At 34.9% G+C, this 18,340-nt stretch overlaps 1 protein-coding gene across 1 annotated transcript in view; it reads right to left on the bottom strand.

Moving 5' to 3' along the window:
- Positions 1-17,204, bottom strand: part of LOC122989689 (complement factor H-like) — a 52,009-nt gene extending 34,805 nt beyond the window's left edge. Inside the window, exons 1-15 of the mRNA XM_044362723.1 lie at positions 17,005-17,204; positions 16,684-16,866; positions 15,814-15,919; positions 15,575-15,651; positions 15,246-15,428; positions 13,796-13,978; positions 13,454-13,648; positions 13,128-13,307; positions 11,991-12,155; positions 8,985-9,149; positions 7,980-8,165; positions 7,699-7,884; positions 6,968-7,135; positions 3,087-3,266; positions 1,259-1,438 (exon numbers count right to left, since the gene is read on the bottom strand). Of these exons, the coding sequence (XP_044218658.1) occupies positions 1,259-1,438; positions 3,087-3,266; positions 6,968-7,135; positions 7,699-7,884; positions 7,980-8,165; positions 8,985-9,149; positions 11,991-12,155; positions 13,128-13,307; positions 13,454-13,648; positions 13,796-13,978; positions 15,246-15,428; positions 15,575-15,651; positions 15,814-15,919; positions 16,684-16,866; positions 17,005-17,077 (2,410 nt within the window). The 5' untranslated portion in view covers positions 17,078-17,204. The remainder of the gene's footprint in view (positions 1-1,258; positions 1,439-3,086; positions 3,267-6,967; positions 7,136-7,698; positions 7,885-7,979; positions 8,166-8,984; positions 9,150-11,990; positions 12,156-13,127; positions 13,308-13,453; positions 13,649-13,795; positions 13,979-15,245; positions 15,429-15,574; positions 15,652-15,813; positions 15,920-16,683; positions 16,867-17,004) is intronic.
- Positions 17,205-18,340: the final 1,136 nt, after the last annotated feature.

Here is an 18,340-nt window from a genome sequence, read left to right as displayed (position 1 = left end):
TTTATGCCGTTAAATCAAAATTGATTAACAGATATTTAATGTATTATTAATTTATATTAAATAAAATAAATATTTAATAGGTTAACATTATGTGTGCTCATGAGTTCTCTATCCAAGGTGCAGGGTTCTGTAAAAGATAACAGATAAATAACATTCATGTGATGACTGAATGTACAGCATACTCCATATATGATTGTTGCCAATGTTGGGTAAAAATATATGTTTAGTATGTAATCAGTATCATCATCTTTCTTGTCCATTTGAATGGTTATCAATAAAAATCAATACACAATTTAAAAGTAATTATATGTGATTTAAATGATATCAAATAACATGAATTTCACCAGAATTTCATCAGTATCATATTAAATTACAATATTCTGTATAGAGAGCACACATTGCAGGCCAGCAAACTACGAAACCGATAGGAAGGTTATATTGCCTTTATTTTATGTCTGTTTGGGTTGGTTAAGAACCTAAAACCCCCCAAAATGTAGATACTGCACTACTTTAAACTATCTAGAGTGGAAACTATCTATGTACAAACAAAATGTGTTCTTTCATCTTTCTTGTCCATTTGAACGGTTAAAAAAATCCATACACAATTTAAATGTAATTATATTTGATTTAAGAAGAACCTACAACCTAGAAAAATGCAGATACTGCACTACTTTAAACTATCTGCAATCGAAAGTGTCTATCTCACCAGCTAGCTTTCACTTGATATATCGCTTTTGTTTCAGCTGTCTATCGGTCTATCTCTGTAACAATTTAACATGTTGACTTACAGAAATTAAACATTTCTTCAACATAATCTTTATATTGTAATAACAGATTCCAAACAGTCAGATTCCTGTCTCAACTTAATTTTCACCAAATATGTAGTTACTGTATTTTGGCTTTGTACAGCAGAGTTGTGATATTGTCAGCATAATTTGCGGCATTCACCAGTTTTCTGGTACTGTGTTTCTGACCTGTCAAAAACACTCATTTAATCTTTTGTATTATCTGAATGAATTTGGAGGTTAAACATGATGCACAAATTAACCAAAATAAAATATATATTGAAAACAAACTTAATGCAAAATTATATCCTGTGCACCATATCATCCTGGCTTGCCAATTAGATTTGATTATGTTATCAGCATATTTTGGCACAGCAACTTATACATTTCAGTAGTTTCAATTAATGTTTTTATCTATGTAAAATAATTGCGCAAAATGCAAGATTAAAAATATGAAGGGAATTATGACTTACGGTGGCATCTCATCTCTCCAGTCCATTCACCATTGTTGCAGGTTTGGTAAGGCTCGCCCTCCATGATGTAGCCCTTCTTACACTTGTATTCAACTCTTTCATCATGCTCATAGTGATGTTTAGCAGGGGTCTTGGTGCCTCCATTTTCAAGGACAGGTGGTCTTCCACAGCGCGAAGGAACTAAAAGAATGTTGGTGATAACAGAGAAAGTAGAAGTTTAGACATTATTGAGGTGAAAATATGACATTTTTCTAGAGTGACAGATGTTTGACTGTGATTTGCAGTTACACGATATTTTGCAGTCACATGTTTTGTGGCCTTAAAAGTGAATGTAAATGGAAACAACTAAAAAAATAAATACAAATAAGTCATTTTCAGAAAAGCTCTTGTAAGTCTTTCATATAGAGACCTGTATGTCTATATCTTTTATGACTTTTAATGACTATATGTACAGTCAGTATTAACATGTAATGTTTATCTGGGCATGTTATTCTGATAACAAGATATGATTTAGTCTTTGTATTTACATCTGGTATTAATAAGCACTCTCTTTATCTTGACACTGTGATCAGATCACAGATCAAGAACAAGCTAAAGGAAAAGGAGAACTAAAACCACTGGCACATCAGCTGTTTGCTCCTGTTTTATGGAAATAGTTGAGAAAGATGAGAAAAAAAGCTCTGACAAGGGAAATGAAGCTGAATTTCTTTTAGGAAATCAGTATTCTACAAGGTTTATGCCGTTAAATCAAAATTGATTAACAGATATTTAATGTATTATCAATTTATATTAAATAAAATAAATATTTAATAGGTTAACATTATGTGTGCTCATGAGTTCTCTATCCAAGGTGCAGGGTTCTGTAAAAGATAACAGATAAATAACATTCATGTGATGACTGAATGTACAGCATACTCCATATATGATTGTTGCCAATGTTGGGTAAAAATATATGTTTAGTATGTAATCAGTATCATCATCTTTCTTGTCCATTTGAATGGTTATCAATAAAAATCAATACACAATTTAAATGTAATTATATGTGATTTAAATGATATCAAATCACATGAATTTCACCAGAATTTCATCAGTATCATATTAAATTACAATATTCTGTATAGAGAGCACACATTGCAGGCCAGCAAACCACGAAACAGATAGGAAGGTTATATTGCCTTTATTTTATGTCTGTTTAGGTTGGTTAAGAACCTAAAACCCCCCAAAATGTAGATACTGCACTACTTTAAACTATCTAGAGTGGAAACTATCTATGTACAAACAAAATGTGTTCTTTCATCTTTCTTGTCCATTTGAACGGTTAAAAAATCCATATACAATTTAAATGTAATTACATTTGATTTAAGAAGAACCTAAAACCTAGAAAAATGCAGATACTGCACTACTTTAAACTATCTGCAATTGAAAGTGTCTATCTCACCAGCTAGCTTTCACTTGATGTATCGCTTTTGTTTCAGCTGTCTATTGGTCTATCTCTGTAACAATTTAACATGTTGACTTACAGAAATTAAACATTTCTTCAACATAATCTTTATATTGTAATAACAGATTCCAAAAAGTCAGATTCCTGTCTCAACTTAATTTTCACCAAATATTTAACCAAAATAAAATATATATTGAAAACAAACTTAATGCAAAATTATATCCTGTGCACCATATCATCCTGGCTTGCCAATTAGATTTGATTATGTTATCAGCATATTTTGGCACAGCAACTTATACATTTCAGTAGTTTCAATTAATGTTTTTATCTATGTAAAATAATTGCGCAAAATGCAAGATTAAAAATATGAAGGGAATTATGACTTACGGTGGCATCTCATCTCTCCAGTCCATTCACCATTGTTGCAGGTTTTGAAAGGCTCGCCCTCCATGACGTAGTGGTTCTCACACATGTATTCAACTCTTTCATCTTGCTCATAGTGATGTTTAGCAGGGGTCTTGGTGCCTCCATTTTCAAGGCGAGGTGGTATTCCACAGCGCGAAGGAGCTAAAAGAATGTTGGTGATAATAGAGAAAGTAGAAGTTTAGACATTATTATGACATTGTTACCTAGAGTGACAGCTCTTTGTCTGTGATCTGCAGTTATTTTGCTGTCACATGATTTGTGGCCTTTAGAGTGAATGTAAATGTAAACAACCACAAAAATAAATATAAATTAATAGTTTCCAGAAAAACTGTGTAATTATTTTTCTCATGGTCTTTATGTCTATATGTATATCTATTGTTATTCATATGACCACATTTACATCCTGATATTAATGTGCTTTTAATCTGGCTACATTATCAAGATAATGACATCTGATGACAGGCCTTTGCATCTTGGATCTCAATATACAAATTAGGGAGACGGAACCTTTCAGACTTGTCAATATACAGTACACACCATGTCGCAAGTCAAGGCACGCAATGCAGGATACACCAGGTGGGCCAGCATGACATGCAAGGCAAAGATCTCATGGCAGAATGGAGATAGCTGTATAGATTCATAGAATGATTTTCAGCAACCTTGCTGACTAGGCTAACACCATTCAAGTTCAAATGTATTGTCATTCAAACCATACATTGGCATATATAACAGAATGTATCCAGAGAGGCCACAACTTTCACTTTTTTGAGCATTTTTACCCAGATATATAACCTGTCATGTGTTGAAAATATGATAATCCAATGCCATTAAAATTAAGGTTACATTCTACATAATTTGAACTTTTCAAATGATTTTACTCCAGATTTAACAGATGGGTAGATGTAAACAAACAAACAACAACCATGCATTCTCCACTGCTTATTTGGGTCCAGGTCAGCAGAATGAGCAAGGTAACCAAGACTTCTTTCTCCCCAGCAACGTCCTCCAGCTTCTCCTGAGGGACCCTAAAATATTCCCAAACTATATGAGATACAAAATCCCTCCAGCATGTTCTGGGTCTGCCCTGGAGTCTCCTACCAGCTGAATGTGCCCAGGCCACCCCTAAATGGAGACATTCTTACTCTTTCAGTCACTACCCAAAGCTTATGAACATAGGTGAGAGTTGGAATGTAGATGGACTAGAAAATTGAAAGCTTTGCCTTCAAGCTAAAGAAAAATAAAAGGAAAATCCACGAGTCTTTGTTCCATGAAATCAATGTAACTTTTATACATCTTGGTTGAATCCTTAAGATCCACTTGCATTATGAATGACATACAAACTACAGACTGTCCAGTGACCGAGTGGTTTTCCTACACAGAGCAGATGGTCAACCATCACCCCACAAATCTCTTACTAGCTTGCTACTCTGGACTGTAGGTTTGATGATTTATAATCAGCTAACAAATAAGCCCTGCTGGGTTTACGGACATTTCACATCCATGCCATGGAGGTCAGACAGAGTTGATGCATTATTGTTATTCTTTTCCAAAATTCTGTGTCATAACCAATTTCACACAAGTGTGTTGAGAGTGAAAACCTTCCACATTGATGTATATCTTCATCTGCTGGAGGGGACGACTGCTGACTGTGAACAAGCCAAATATCTGTGCTTTTGCTGTCAGTGTAAATGCATCCAGTTAAATTCTGCCACCGCAGTAATGGCAGTGTTGCTTTAGAGTGCAACACATAAATCAGCCAGCAGATTTGTCTATACTGTAAAAGGAAATCAGTACTGATGGAGAGGCTTGCTAGCACTAGCACTACTATGGCTACCCGCATTGTTCATGTGACCCTCGCCTTGTACTTATGTCATAGCGGTCCCTTGAGAGTCTCCCACAGTGATACTGCTATACGGGCTCTGCTTATTTTTCCTTTGCAGAGGAAGGATTCGGCTATATCTTTCTTAGCTGGGCAGCTTGAGATAGCAGGAAGAGACGGAGTTATAAATTGCATTTAAATCTGGCTGAGATGTGGCCTGGCTGATTCAGTCATATGTTGCATTTTATCTGTAATGACATGCATTTTTCCCTATTCATGTAAAATATCCAGATTACATGTTTACAAGAGTGTACAAGAGTGTGTCCACGCAGGGGGCAATAAAATCTTAACTTTTCTCCTTCCCTTAGTTGTGCACCTTCTACATATTTTTTTTGGATCCCTACTTTGCCAAATAAATTTGTGACTGTGCATGTGTCTGTTTTAAGGAAGAAAAACAGTTTTATCAGCAGCTTTATATAAACAGCAGCATATATGACTTATGATCCAACTTTTTGGGTTTCATGAACCCAGATCTGGTGTTAATCTATGTCTAAGTCTTTACCTCTGTATGATAAAACAAAGATAGTTGCATTTACAGTGACCTTGCAAATATGAAACCTTTGTCTTGTACGACTCTGTTTAGGATATTAAACAAGCATGTTTTATTTTTTTGTTTTTTGTTACTCATGGTATTGTGCCGTCCAAAAAGTATATTTTCAACCTGTATTTCCCTCTTTCAGTCTGATTAATAGCTACACAGGCTATTTTTCATTGAGAGAAAATGTTTATCAATTTTTTTTTTCTCACGAAATTTTCATAAGGTGCAGTAAAGATAGTTTTAAAACTCTGCAACTTACATTTTCTATAATTTTTGAACCCACTGTAGCTATAGAAGCAAAATATGACTGCCAACACTCAGTATAGTTTTTAATTCTCAACTCCTGGTGCACTTTTCATCTTCAATCTCTTATGATATACCAATGATAATATCTTGTTTCTCATATAATTTCTCTGTACTACACAAGCAAGCAGTTTTAAATAGTCCTAATGAACTTTCCTGTAATGTTCACTTTTTTCCAAGTTGGTAATATGTACATGTAAAATAGTTTGGCATTCAATAAAATACACTGGATACGTTACATACATTTATACATTTTATCTATATTATTATATATTAAATTCTATGCCAAATGCCCAGATCTCCATCTATCATCACTTGCTCATTAAATATTTCTGGGAATAGAATCATCTCATCTTAGTTGCAAACTCATAACCAGAGTACACTTATGGTATTTGTACATAGATTTAAATTGCCTGTCAGGAAAACTCCACCCTGATTAATACTCACATAAAGTATTACTTTTTTTTTTTGCCTTTAGTTATTATCTTTTACCGCCCAGGTGCTGGTGCTGATTTTTCCATCTTAAATACAGTTCTCACATGCCATATGAATGTTGAAAGCGTTATCGGTCACAGGCCTTGACTGAACTGCAAGAAATGGAGGAAAAAAATCCACAGTTCTTGTTTTGTGCAAAAAAGCACTCGAAACGAAACCCTAATATGAGGCTTCAGAATTCTGAGTCACCTAAATTGTGTGTGCATATTTTCCAAAGTTAGTCTTTTTAGTGAGAAATCCCCTCCTTGTGTTTTCCCAGACAGTTTTTCCTTCTTGAGTTGCGGCAGATGGATACTTCCTGGTATTTCTGGGACAAAACACTGCCAATAAACCTATATGTGACTACCAAGACTAAGATACCAACATGATTTAGCTTACTTAGACTGCTGAAACCAAATTAGCTTTGGCTGAACCTTACAATACATTTTTAAACAGAAAGAGGACTGTGGATTTTGCGCCCCATCTTTTACAGCGTAGTTACACTACTAAGAGATCTCCTCGTGGTCAGTATAATGAGGAGGACCCACAACTCTCCCAACCTACATATGGTTTGTGAGAATTGTGTTCAGATAGACTTCAAAAAATCGGCACCTATGCTATAAGTCTGCTTTCATTTGGCCTTCTTACCTTTACATGTTACTGGTTTATCCCATTCGCCGTTGACACATGTTGCACTGCCAGCTTTTTCACTTGGTGTGAAACATCTATACTCAATGACATCATCATGCACATATCTTTCTTTATCCTCGGTGACCCTCATTATATCCGTCTCATCTTCGGGCTTGTGACACTGCACTAAAAAAATGTAAGAATTACATTGTTACCTGACATGTCCAATTAGATTGTTTTGAGTTAGAAATGTTATTTGCTGGATTTAAGTTTTAGCAGCGTTGTTTTTAAATGTATTATTTTACCACTTGCTTTTCAATCACAATCTAAATGTTAAAGAGTTTTTTCTCAAGGTATTATTGCTCGGACAGCAGAAATATTCTTATTATATGACTTAATATGATTAGCTAAATACATGAATTTCAGGCTAAATGCTCTTGATGTTGTATTGAAAGCTCAGCTGGGAATAAATACAGATTTTTTTGTAACATATTTGCAAATGTAACACGTTTCTTATTGCCAGAAAGTTACTTGTATCCTTGTCTACACAGGTCAAATCAAAAGTATAAATTGAACCCATCTTCATCTGGTTTAAAAGGGGAGAGCCACTGAATGCAAAACTGGAAAACTTCCAAAATTCCATTTTTCTTCCATTCATTCATAATAGCATTCGGCATCTTGATAAGTCAACATGCTACCCAACTGGAAATGTGTTAAAGGTTTTGTGCAAGGCTTTTGAAAGTACGTACATGTACAATTAATGTCCACCTTATCCCAATGCCCATTTGTGCATGTAATCATGCCTTCTCCCTCCATTGTATACTTCTGGCGGCACAGATAAGTTACTTTATAGCCAGACGAGTATTCCTTCTGATATGCACCACTAACAACTGCATTCTCTACTCTAGGTGGGGCCTCACAGGGCTCGGAGGTAGCTGCAAGAGATGAAACATGAGAAGTATTAACATACATCTCATATACGTTTTTATAAACAATAATATCTGATAAAATAAGACTGAAGATGACTCACGTGCACAGATCTTTTTGAATGGGATTTTTCCAGATTGCCATTTCCCGTTTTGACAGGTTAGTTTATGAATCCGAGCAAGATATCCTTCCTTACAAACAATCTCGAAGGTATTTTCTTGATCCGTATCAGTTCCAAAGATCACTTCCCCATTAGTAATATCAGGCACTTTTCCACAACTGTTTTCATCTAGAGTGGATATGATTATAAACATTAGATCCATATATTGTAGCTAACAAACATGCAGTAAGTAAACCAAATTTCTGTTTTGAAATGAGTTCAAGTCTGGAACAAACCAGGTAACACTGTGTGAAATAAAGAAAACATGTTAAAAGGAACAATACAGTATATTGAGAGACATTTAAAGAGAAGAATTCATCCATCAGCAATATCAATGCATAGCTTAGAGGTACATAAGATGCACATTGTCTATATTTTTATTCTGGGGCTCTACTTGAATATCTTTGCCTGATTCACAGTTGAAAAAACTTCTCATTTATCTTATGGCTCCCCTCCTGATGAGCCTTGCTCTGTTCTGATTGGTTAGCTCCCAGAAGTTGCCTCTCAGCAGACTTCCACCAGCTCTGGAGGCTACGTAAACAAACAAGTAGTAGTGGGATTTTGTTTCTTTTTCATGTACTTTACTGGCTTTTGACTTGAAGAAGACTTTTTCCACATATGTTCACCTCCTGATTTGGACCTTTGACCATGTTTAACATAGAGATCCAACATCATAACAGTATAAAAATTACAGAAAATCACAAAAAGCATGATATGTTCACTTTAAGCATACAGTGACCAGGCAGCGAACCAATGTTACATTGTTTTACTGATTTTTTTTTTGTTTGTTTTTTGTGTTTATGTAGTGTTTCTTAAGCAAGGAAATCTTTACTGATTAAAACCTCAAAACCTCATTTCATTTTCTAATTAAAACATCAACAAGCTGCTGTGGTAACTTTGCTTCATGCAGGTTATATCTAGACTAGTAAGGCATTCAAAATTCTTTACCGATGCATTTTTGGATTGTAGACCACTTGCGCTTGTCACATTTGGCTTCACCCCACCAGCCTTTAGTGACAAGCTTATAACCTTTATCGCAGGCATAGTGCAGTGTTCCATTTAATACAATTCCAAATCCATTTTCAATTTCAGCTTTGGGACATGTTATGGTATCTGTAAAAAACAAAGAAAAAGTTACAGTTCTTTATTACCATGAACATGAACAGTAAGTCAGTCCCTCATACATGCATACAGTACACTGCAGCTGTAAATATTCACTAGAGCACCAAGTGGCTGAAAATAGTCCCCAATAAATGAACGATTACTATTACTGTTTGAGTAACCTTTGCTGAAAACTACAGTGCCTGGCTGTTTTAGGAAAATTACTGAGCCCCCTTTTTTAAAAAATTAAAATATATATTTTAAACATGTTGTTTACATGTTATTTCTGCTGAAGATTTACATTTTCAACAGAAACAAAAGGATCTGGGGTTGAGTGGCTTTGGGAAATCAGTCAATACTGAGAGATGAACTAATGCACTATTAAAAATAAGGAAAGTGTAACTTTAAGTACAGTATACTCCTTGAGTAAATGTACTTTCTACCACTGATCACACCCACAAAGCAGAAACAATATTGAGTTTCAAGGTAGGAAAATGGTTGTGAATGGCCCGAAACTGCTTGACTGCAGCATATTTGGAAATATTATTAGGTTTAGGATTTAAAACATTTATTATATTTCTTAAAGATCTCCTCTAGATGTGTTTTTAGACGTATGAAAAATGCTCTACTTTGAATATTATATCATATAATATTGTGTCTGATATGGATTTTTTTGAAAGAAGTTCAATTATCCTGTTAAAATCCTTAAAAAGACGTCTACTTCCTCTCTCATTCAAAATTCCAGAAATTATGAATATTATATATAATTCAAAAGTTGAACTGCTGGACACAAGATGTCTTCGACTTCGACTAGTTTGGACCAGGATTCTGTCCAAACTAGCTGTGTGTCACAATAACAAAACACAACAACAAATGACAACAAACATGAACAAAAAACAAAACACAACAACAAATGACAAAAAACAACAAAAAATAACAAAACACAACAACAAATTGCAAATCAAATTAACAAAAGAGAAAACACGACAACAAATCGGTAATTGTTGTCATTTGCTGTTGTGTTTTGTTATTTGTTGTTGTGTTTTGTTATTTGCTGTTGTGTTTTGTTATTTGTTGTTGTTTTTGTTATTTGTTGTTGTGTTTGTGATTTGTTGTTGTGTTTTGTTATTTGTTGTTGTGTTTTGTTATTTGCTGTTGTGTTTTGTGAGTTGTTGTGTTTTCCTATTTGTCACTTCAGGGCCACTGTACTTTTTGGCACATACATCATTCTGCACAGTGAAGCTCAATCATCCAACTGAAGTATGAAGAAGAAAAACATATTTTGAATGGAGGGGACTTAACATGGGAAAGTTATTCCAACGTTGTCTTCCAAGCATGTGGTGAATGAATATAGATTCAAAATAACAAGGACAGGATTATCACTCCATCCATTTTGCCTTCTCCTTAGAAAAGCAAGTTTTGACATTTGAAATTTACGCCAAATTAAAAAACGAGGAAATACAGCTGCTGTTAATTTAGGATGTAAAAGCTGTAATTGCACTTATTGCACCTCAAAGCTGCAAAACAATGCATTTTAAAGTCTGTGTAAAGGAAAATCTGAGATCTCTTTTAAACACATTTTACACGTTAGAAAATAATTGCTGAAAACATGTGAAAAGACTGTGAACTATTTAGTACTGAATTGTGGAGTTAGAGCGTTAAACTGTTTTTCACCATTTCTGTGCTCAGGATTTTTTGGATGGGCCTGAAATGGTGGCTCGATGATGTAGACGGGTTACTAGCATGACCCTTCCCTCACTATATAAACACTAGAGCACACGTAGTCATAGTTACTATTTTTACATCAGGTAGTTTTACAAACTTTAATCAGAGACAACTGGGATTCACTTCTAATAATCTGCTGTTACTGATAAATGGGACCATTTCCGGTCAACATTAGTGTCCACATTTACCTACAAAATAGGTGCCGAATTAACCAGTGGCTCCTAATTTTACTTTATTGTTAAAATATCATCCAGCTAGCTTGCCTTACACCTACTAACAAGGCCTATTTTAAATTGTGTATTGTTATACAGGAGTTTGGTATGAGTGCTGTTCACTCAGAGGCTCAGTTGGACTGTGCTTTTAGCGCCTTCAGCGGACACGCCCCCAGCATTTCAGAGCATAGAATACTGCTTATTTTTCCACAATTTTGAAACCTAATTTTATATACTTGCCGGTTTTCTTAATCATGCAAATTTGGCTGAGTGCTTAATTACACATTTTTCTGTTGTGTGACAAACTCAGAACACATATATATTATTTTCCTGCCACTTACAATTACAAGATGGCACTGCATATTGGTTATATATACATGAGTCTTGAAACTGTGTGTAAGCCTAGATACTGTGTCAGATGGACATAGAGAGGATTATTGTTTAATTCATAATTGTTCTGTTATATCCATGAGCTAATCAAAGTACCAGCAAAAGAGTACCATGTTTCATGGCTTTGAGCTTTGACAGAGATTGTTTTTCACATTACAAGCAGCAGATTGAACATATATTTTTTGTGCTGTCTTTAGACTGCAGGAGGGATTTCATCAACTGAGGGGGAAAGCTTCCATACAGCTTGAAATCAGTTGTCAATGACAGATGATTAGCAGTAGTTTGGAGTTTCACTCTTTTTGTGCTTACTTTTATCTATCAGACAGGAGCTTCCCTGTTTTCCAGCTTAATGATTTAAAAGTCACTGGAGTTGTTTTCTATGTTTGGCATTGACTGCAAGTTAATAAGTTTGACAAGTTCAGCCAAGATGGTAAATACATACATGTAAAAACAATAATAAATTGATAGAAAAATAGTTTGAAAACACTTTGTCATTTAAACTGTATTGTGTTCTGTACTTCCTCACCTTCACAAGTGTTTTGCCCCACCCAACCTTTTGCTGTACAGGTAAGAGTAAAACGTGATTGACCACCCCTGCAGACATAATGGGCCTTTTCATTTTTTCTGTATTCCTGCTTGTAATTGTTGCTAATGACTGCATTCTCGAAAACCATTCCGTCACATTTTATTTCTGAAAAAAGAAAAGAAAAGAAAAACAAAAACAAGATGCAATTATTCAGTGCTGCACATACTGAGTGTTGTTAATGATAGCAGTGTGACAAAGTGCTTCTATATGACATAAAGTCTCACTGAGAATAAAAGAGATTTTAATCTCAGTGAGACTTTTACTTGGTTAAATAAAGGATATACTGTATATAATGAGGCTACATTTACTTCACAGCTGTTTGTACACATATAAATGTGACATATATAAATGCAGAAAGAACTGTTGGTGAATTGGACTGTATGAACTTATAAGAAAAGACCACAGAGTGATAGTGATCTGCCGACTACTTTATGGTTGTTTTTCAGCTTTAGTATGTACAGTACATTGAAATAAATTTCTAAACAAGTTGAATTTAATTTCTCTCATTCACTCCTTTGCTCTATTGTTCATCTCTTTATCTCACTCTTTTTATTGTAGTTGAAAAGTCTAGTACACTACTACTGTGTTTCAACATAAACAAAAATAACAAGAATTTTTTATCTTTAGTCATGATATCCATATTACTGGCTCCCTGTGTTCGGCTGTATTAACAACGGCTTTTAAAGGATAAGGCTGGCGATTTTGTAATCTCATATGCAGAGCCAAACCAACAATTAACTCATCCTAGTATTGTGTATGTAACCAAAGCCTGACATACTGCAGAAACACAAACAGGAATTCACAAAAAGTGAGTTTTAATTCCTGATTTAGTTCCTGAGTTTAGCGGCTCTTGGTTTCTAGGACAAATTAGTGGAAAAGGGTCATTAGAGTAAAAAAGATCAATCCTTACTGGACCAAAATTCTCAGAGTGATGCAGATTTTGTCTTAATTTTAGACTTAGGGGTAAAAACATTGTATAAAATTAGTTGATAAACTAGAAAATTACTCCTATTTACTCCATTTTCTCCTCCTGATGTTTCAAAGCCCCTTCCCCACTTGCATAAATATTCACAATACCTTGACAAGGTGGATTTGGACTCCACCCATTTCTGGTGCATGTGAGCTTATCAGCGCCATCTGTTTTCTTGTACCCTGACTTACACCAATAGCTTGCAGTGTCATCCAATGTTATTCTCTGCCACCAATCGACATTCCAGTAAGACACATCTTTGTGTTTTTGATTGGGGCATGTAACCTCTAGAATAAGAGAAAAAAATGTGTGTATCAATTGATCAGGATCAGATTAACCATCATCATCATCATCATCATCATCATCATGGGTTTATAAATACAGAGAGGAATCATTATCTGTCTCTGGCACTAAAGTTTATGTAGTTTTTTACCCTGGCATATCGGTCTGATGTCCCACTGTCCGTTGTCTTGGCAAGTAGACACTGCTGAGGTGTTCTGACGGGTAGTAATCCCATACTTCTCTCCACATATGACTCTTACTGTGGCACCAGGTGGAAAAAAACTTCTGTAAGCAGGGTCATACGTGGTTCCTTTGAGTGCTGGCAGCGTCAGTTCACATTTTACTGCTGCATTTGTTGAGAAATGAAGCATATTACCTGTTAGTTTGTTGTAACAAGACAGACTACAACACCATGACACTCATCCATCCAGCACCAATTTTTACTAGTCAGCGTGATAAAACCAATAAACTGAATTACTTGATTTATACTTACGTTCACATGCAGGTGTGGGGCTCCAGTTTGCTGTGTTTCCTAGTTTTATGCATTTTGAAGGTATTTCTTCACTGGGTTTATATTTAGGATTGCATGCAAAATCCAAGATTTCATCTTCTTTGTACGTTTGGATTTCTCCAAGCACATAACCATTTTCAATCCTAGGTTTATCACATGTGATCTCTGTTGAAGAATGCAGACACAAACACACACACACACACACACACACACACACACACACACACACACACACACATACAAAAGCATGGATATAACTACAACATTTCAGAGTACAAATATGGGTTTAATTGAAAACATTCTATGGGATTATAGGATTGAATTCAAAGCCAATAACAACAAATAACATACAGCAGGTTAACTTGAACATTAGCAACACCGCTTTGAGGAAGACTATTTTTGTATTAAATTACTGAGAACAGGCAGTCATCATAGTTGATATCTTAACAGAATTACTGTTCTGAGTCACTAATTTATCAATTAAATCTGAGCGATTCTACTTTTCCTTTCTTCTTGCTATTAAGCCCGTTGATGAAATTTCCTGTTGATCGGAGTGACAATCTGACAGGGTTTAATAAACCGACCATCTACTTGCAACATCCCCAGTTGGAAAGCAGCTGGTGGCTTTTGTAGCATGCCATCATTCCTCTTTTCTGCTCATTTCCTGTCACATTTCTACTGGCTTCTATCAAAATAGAGGCAAAGGAAATATTTCAAATTCCTCACAGGGAAATGAAAAGATTAAACCCCCAAACCACTGGAAATATTTCAATTGTTGGTTAGAACAGAGTTTATTTTAATTCCACTTTTTAGAATTAATTTTATTCATAGTTTTAGAATTTCAGTTTATGCCTGCAATGTTGGTAGTCATTCAGGTTGTATTTAGAAATACAAAAAAAAAAATCAAAGGTAACTGAATTTGCTGTTTTGGACTGCTGTTTTTATGAACCACATATCTGTAAATAAAACTCTCAGAGAACTTGAGGTCTGCTGCAACTCTCAGCTCTTTTAAATCAAGGCTTAAAACTTTTCTGTTTGCCGCTGCCTTTTATTAAATCAAATTAGAAGCTTTTGATTCTTATCTTGCACAACACTGTGACTGCACTGCAACTTTTATCCTCCTGTTTTATTCCTTATTTCAGCTTATTTTTATTTCTAATTGTATTTAAATGTGTCCAGGTTTAACAAGCTACAGTGTGAACGCGGCCTCGAAATGTGTGATGTAACTGATTTCTGTGGGTTGTTTGCCATTAGGTGGTTAGTGGTTGCTGTTGGTGTAATGTAGTAGTTGCTGGTTTCTATGGTGTTTTATGCATGGACGTATGCATGTATGAATGTGTTTCTTCCTCTCTCCCTCTCTGTTCATCTTTCCTTTTTCTAAAAGAAAGACTTTACTTCACTTGCTCTTTTCACCGTTGACAGCTAGATGTACCTTCACATTTTGGAGCATCGCCACTCCATTCTCCATTTTCATCACAATAGATCTCTGTGAACCCATGCAGTATTTGAGAGCTGGATTTGCATCTAAATCGAATCACATTGCCATAGTTTGCTTCCTCTGGGTCCCCCATCACTTGGACGTTACTGTCCACATGAATCACTGGGCACTGTAAGGCTGAAAGGAGACACAAAAAAATCAACCAAACAAGCAGGTAAGTAATATAGTTTTGTAATATTTCCAATGGATGACACAAAGAAATGAAAGAAACAAAGAGACATTTCACCGTGTGTGTGAATCAAATTATTTATTTTAGCTCTTACCTTCACAGACGGGAACAACACCATCCCAGCCTCCTGCCAGGCAACGCCGGTAGTTTGTTCGACTGACCATTTGATAACTGAATGGGGTATAACATACAAAATGGATAATGGAAATGTCTTATTAGGAGATGCTAAACTTAAATGAACTCCATATTATACAGAATATACCAAAGGGATTCAGTATAATAAGATATATAAGAAACAACACTATACATTTATGATCATAAATATTTTTATACCCTTTGTGGCAGGTGTACACAACTTGTGATCCAAAGACAAAATCATCTCCTTTGTCCAGTTCAAAATCTGCAAACTGGGCATCGCCAGGATGACCACATGATCTTGCTTAAAACATATGAATGAAAGAGATTATGGGTAAATACTATGTATCACAGTGAAATAGTATGTTGGCCTAAATTGCAGTGATATAAGATATAACCTTTATCTTATAAGATATAAGCTATACTCTATTGTCCCCTTAGGGAAATTTTTGTTGGGCTCAGCATTGCTGCATTACAAAGCATTTCTCTTCAGACGTACTTAGCAACATCCTGACAACTTTTCATGAATAAATAAATAATAAATACAAAAAACAAACAGAAAAACCCAACAACCCACCCACCCACACACACTTAATATAACACACATTCTTGTTGCACTTTCAACATAAAACCAACAACTGAAGTATTGCACAAGCCAATATAGACCTTACTATAAAGTGCGACAATGTAATGTTCTACTCATACCACATTTAATTACTACTATCTAAAATCTTAATGGAATATGAAACAAATGAGTTTTTATAAGAGTCCAGTCTGCATTTTACAACTCTAAACCATCGGCTGGAAGATAAATGCTGAGGCAAGTTGTTCTTCAATTCAAAAATAATACACAGTATTTTATTTAACACTATATTATATAATATAAATGTAACAATAATAAGTTTGAATGTAATGTAATGTAAACTCATTCAAACCACAACACGATGCCAGTTGAACAGCATATACATTGATGTGTCATTACATGTTGTATATGAGGTATACTAGTGTTTACTTCTCATAATGGCAGACTAAATGTTTCATTACAAGCAGTAAAAGATGGTAACTCACCTTTGCATTTAGAACCGTGATAGCTCCAGCCTTTTTCGCTACAGAGCATTCTGAAAAAGCCACTGTGGCCAACATGGCAGCTCACTCTCACGTTTTTTCCATAAGGGTAACTGGTCTCCAGATTAGATGTGTCAAAATTGGAATCATAATAGTTACTGCTCAAAAACTCTGAAAGTTGGCAACCTGTGAGACAAAAATAAACAAAAATCGTTTTGCATCACAACAACAAAACATCAAATTAGAACTGAAATAGTAAGATAAAACAATGTAAACTACTTGAACTGACATATGAATGTACTTTCTTTATGAGTTTGGTCTTACCTCTATCATCACTTCTCACAAAGGTCAGCGTATGTATCCACAAAATCACCCAGCTGCGGGTTATTACGTGCATTTTATCTTCATTACCCTGAACCACCAAACAGAACTAGAAACTGGAGACTGAAACACTATTATACAAAGAGCTGTGGATTTCACAGGCAAAAAGGGATTGCTCAATGATTTACGCAAGTTTGTTCCAGCCTCCAGATACTATCTCACAGGCTCACAAAAAAAAAAAAGGAAGTGACCACTCACACACTACCTGGATCCTTAACAAAATGTTGAAAACAAAATACACTATAGCTAAGATTTATATTGTAAAATGAACTGATTGAATTACAGAAACAATGTATCACACAGGTTTTTGAAAAGGTATTTTTTATGCAATGCAATTAGTGTTCCAGTGGTTTCATGCTCCTGTGTGGTCAGACTTTGCTATGTTTGTCATTTAGTGACAAAACAAGAGTATTCCGGTAAAGCCTTTTAAGGTTTATTTGTTTTTTTTTGTTTCTTTTAACCCCCCTAGTAATCATTTGCAGCAATCGATAAAGCAAACAAAGTAGGTTACATTTCATCATGTCAGCTCTGGGTCTGCTCATCTAGAGTCAATATGAAACAAAAAAGCAAGCAAAGCAGTTTGTTGGTGCAAGACTAGACCAAATGTGTGATCATTATTTTAGAAAAGGGGGAACTAAAGCTGAACTTCTTTTATGAATAAATGTCACTGTTTAGGCCAGACACAGTTTATACAAATTGATGATTGATGGTCTTATGATGCTGGGAAACAAATGATACAGATCTGAACTCAGTTTGGAAACTATTAAAACAAAATATAGCTGTTGAGCAATGTAGGGTTTGCCTCTATTTCTCAATATGGCTTTATGTTATTCATGCTACTTGTTTTGAACAGAAGTTAGTGTGTGTCCTTGTCACTGAAAAAGATTATATTGCACAAACTTGTTCCTCAGAACATTTGTTACCAATTTGTGATAAGAAACGTTTTCTGTCAATCAATCAGCAGCTTGGATCTGCCAGTCAGATAGTAAATCCAGAAACAGAAATGTGTTTACAGTTGAAACATATATATATATATATATATATATATATATATATATATATATATATATATATATATATATATATATATTTTTTTTTTTTTAAACCAGAAATCAAGGTTAAATTATTGATCTGCATCACTGGAAAATTACACAATGATTTACTTCGCCTTTTCTGTATGACAAAAGCATTTGGTATCAGGAGATAAAGTTAATTTGTTGTTATATTGTTGAACCATTTTTGTTGATTGTTTGAGGATTGTGAGAGCTGTATGCTTAGC

Source organism: Thunnus albacares, chromosome 9, assembly GCF_914725855.1.
Source record: "Thunnus albacares chromosome 9, fThuAlb1.1, whole genome shotgun sequence".
Lineage (NCBI taxonomy): Eukaryota > Metazoa > Chordata > Actinopteri > Scombriformes > Scombridae > Thunnus > Thunnus albacares.
Note: the sequence above shows the minus strand (reverse complement) of the source record. Positions and strands in the feature narration are given on the sequence as shown.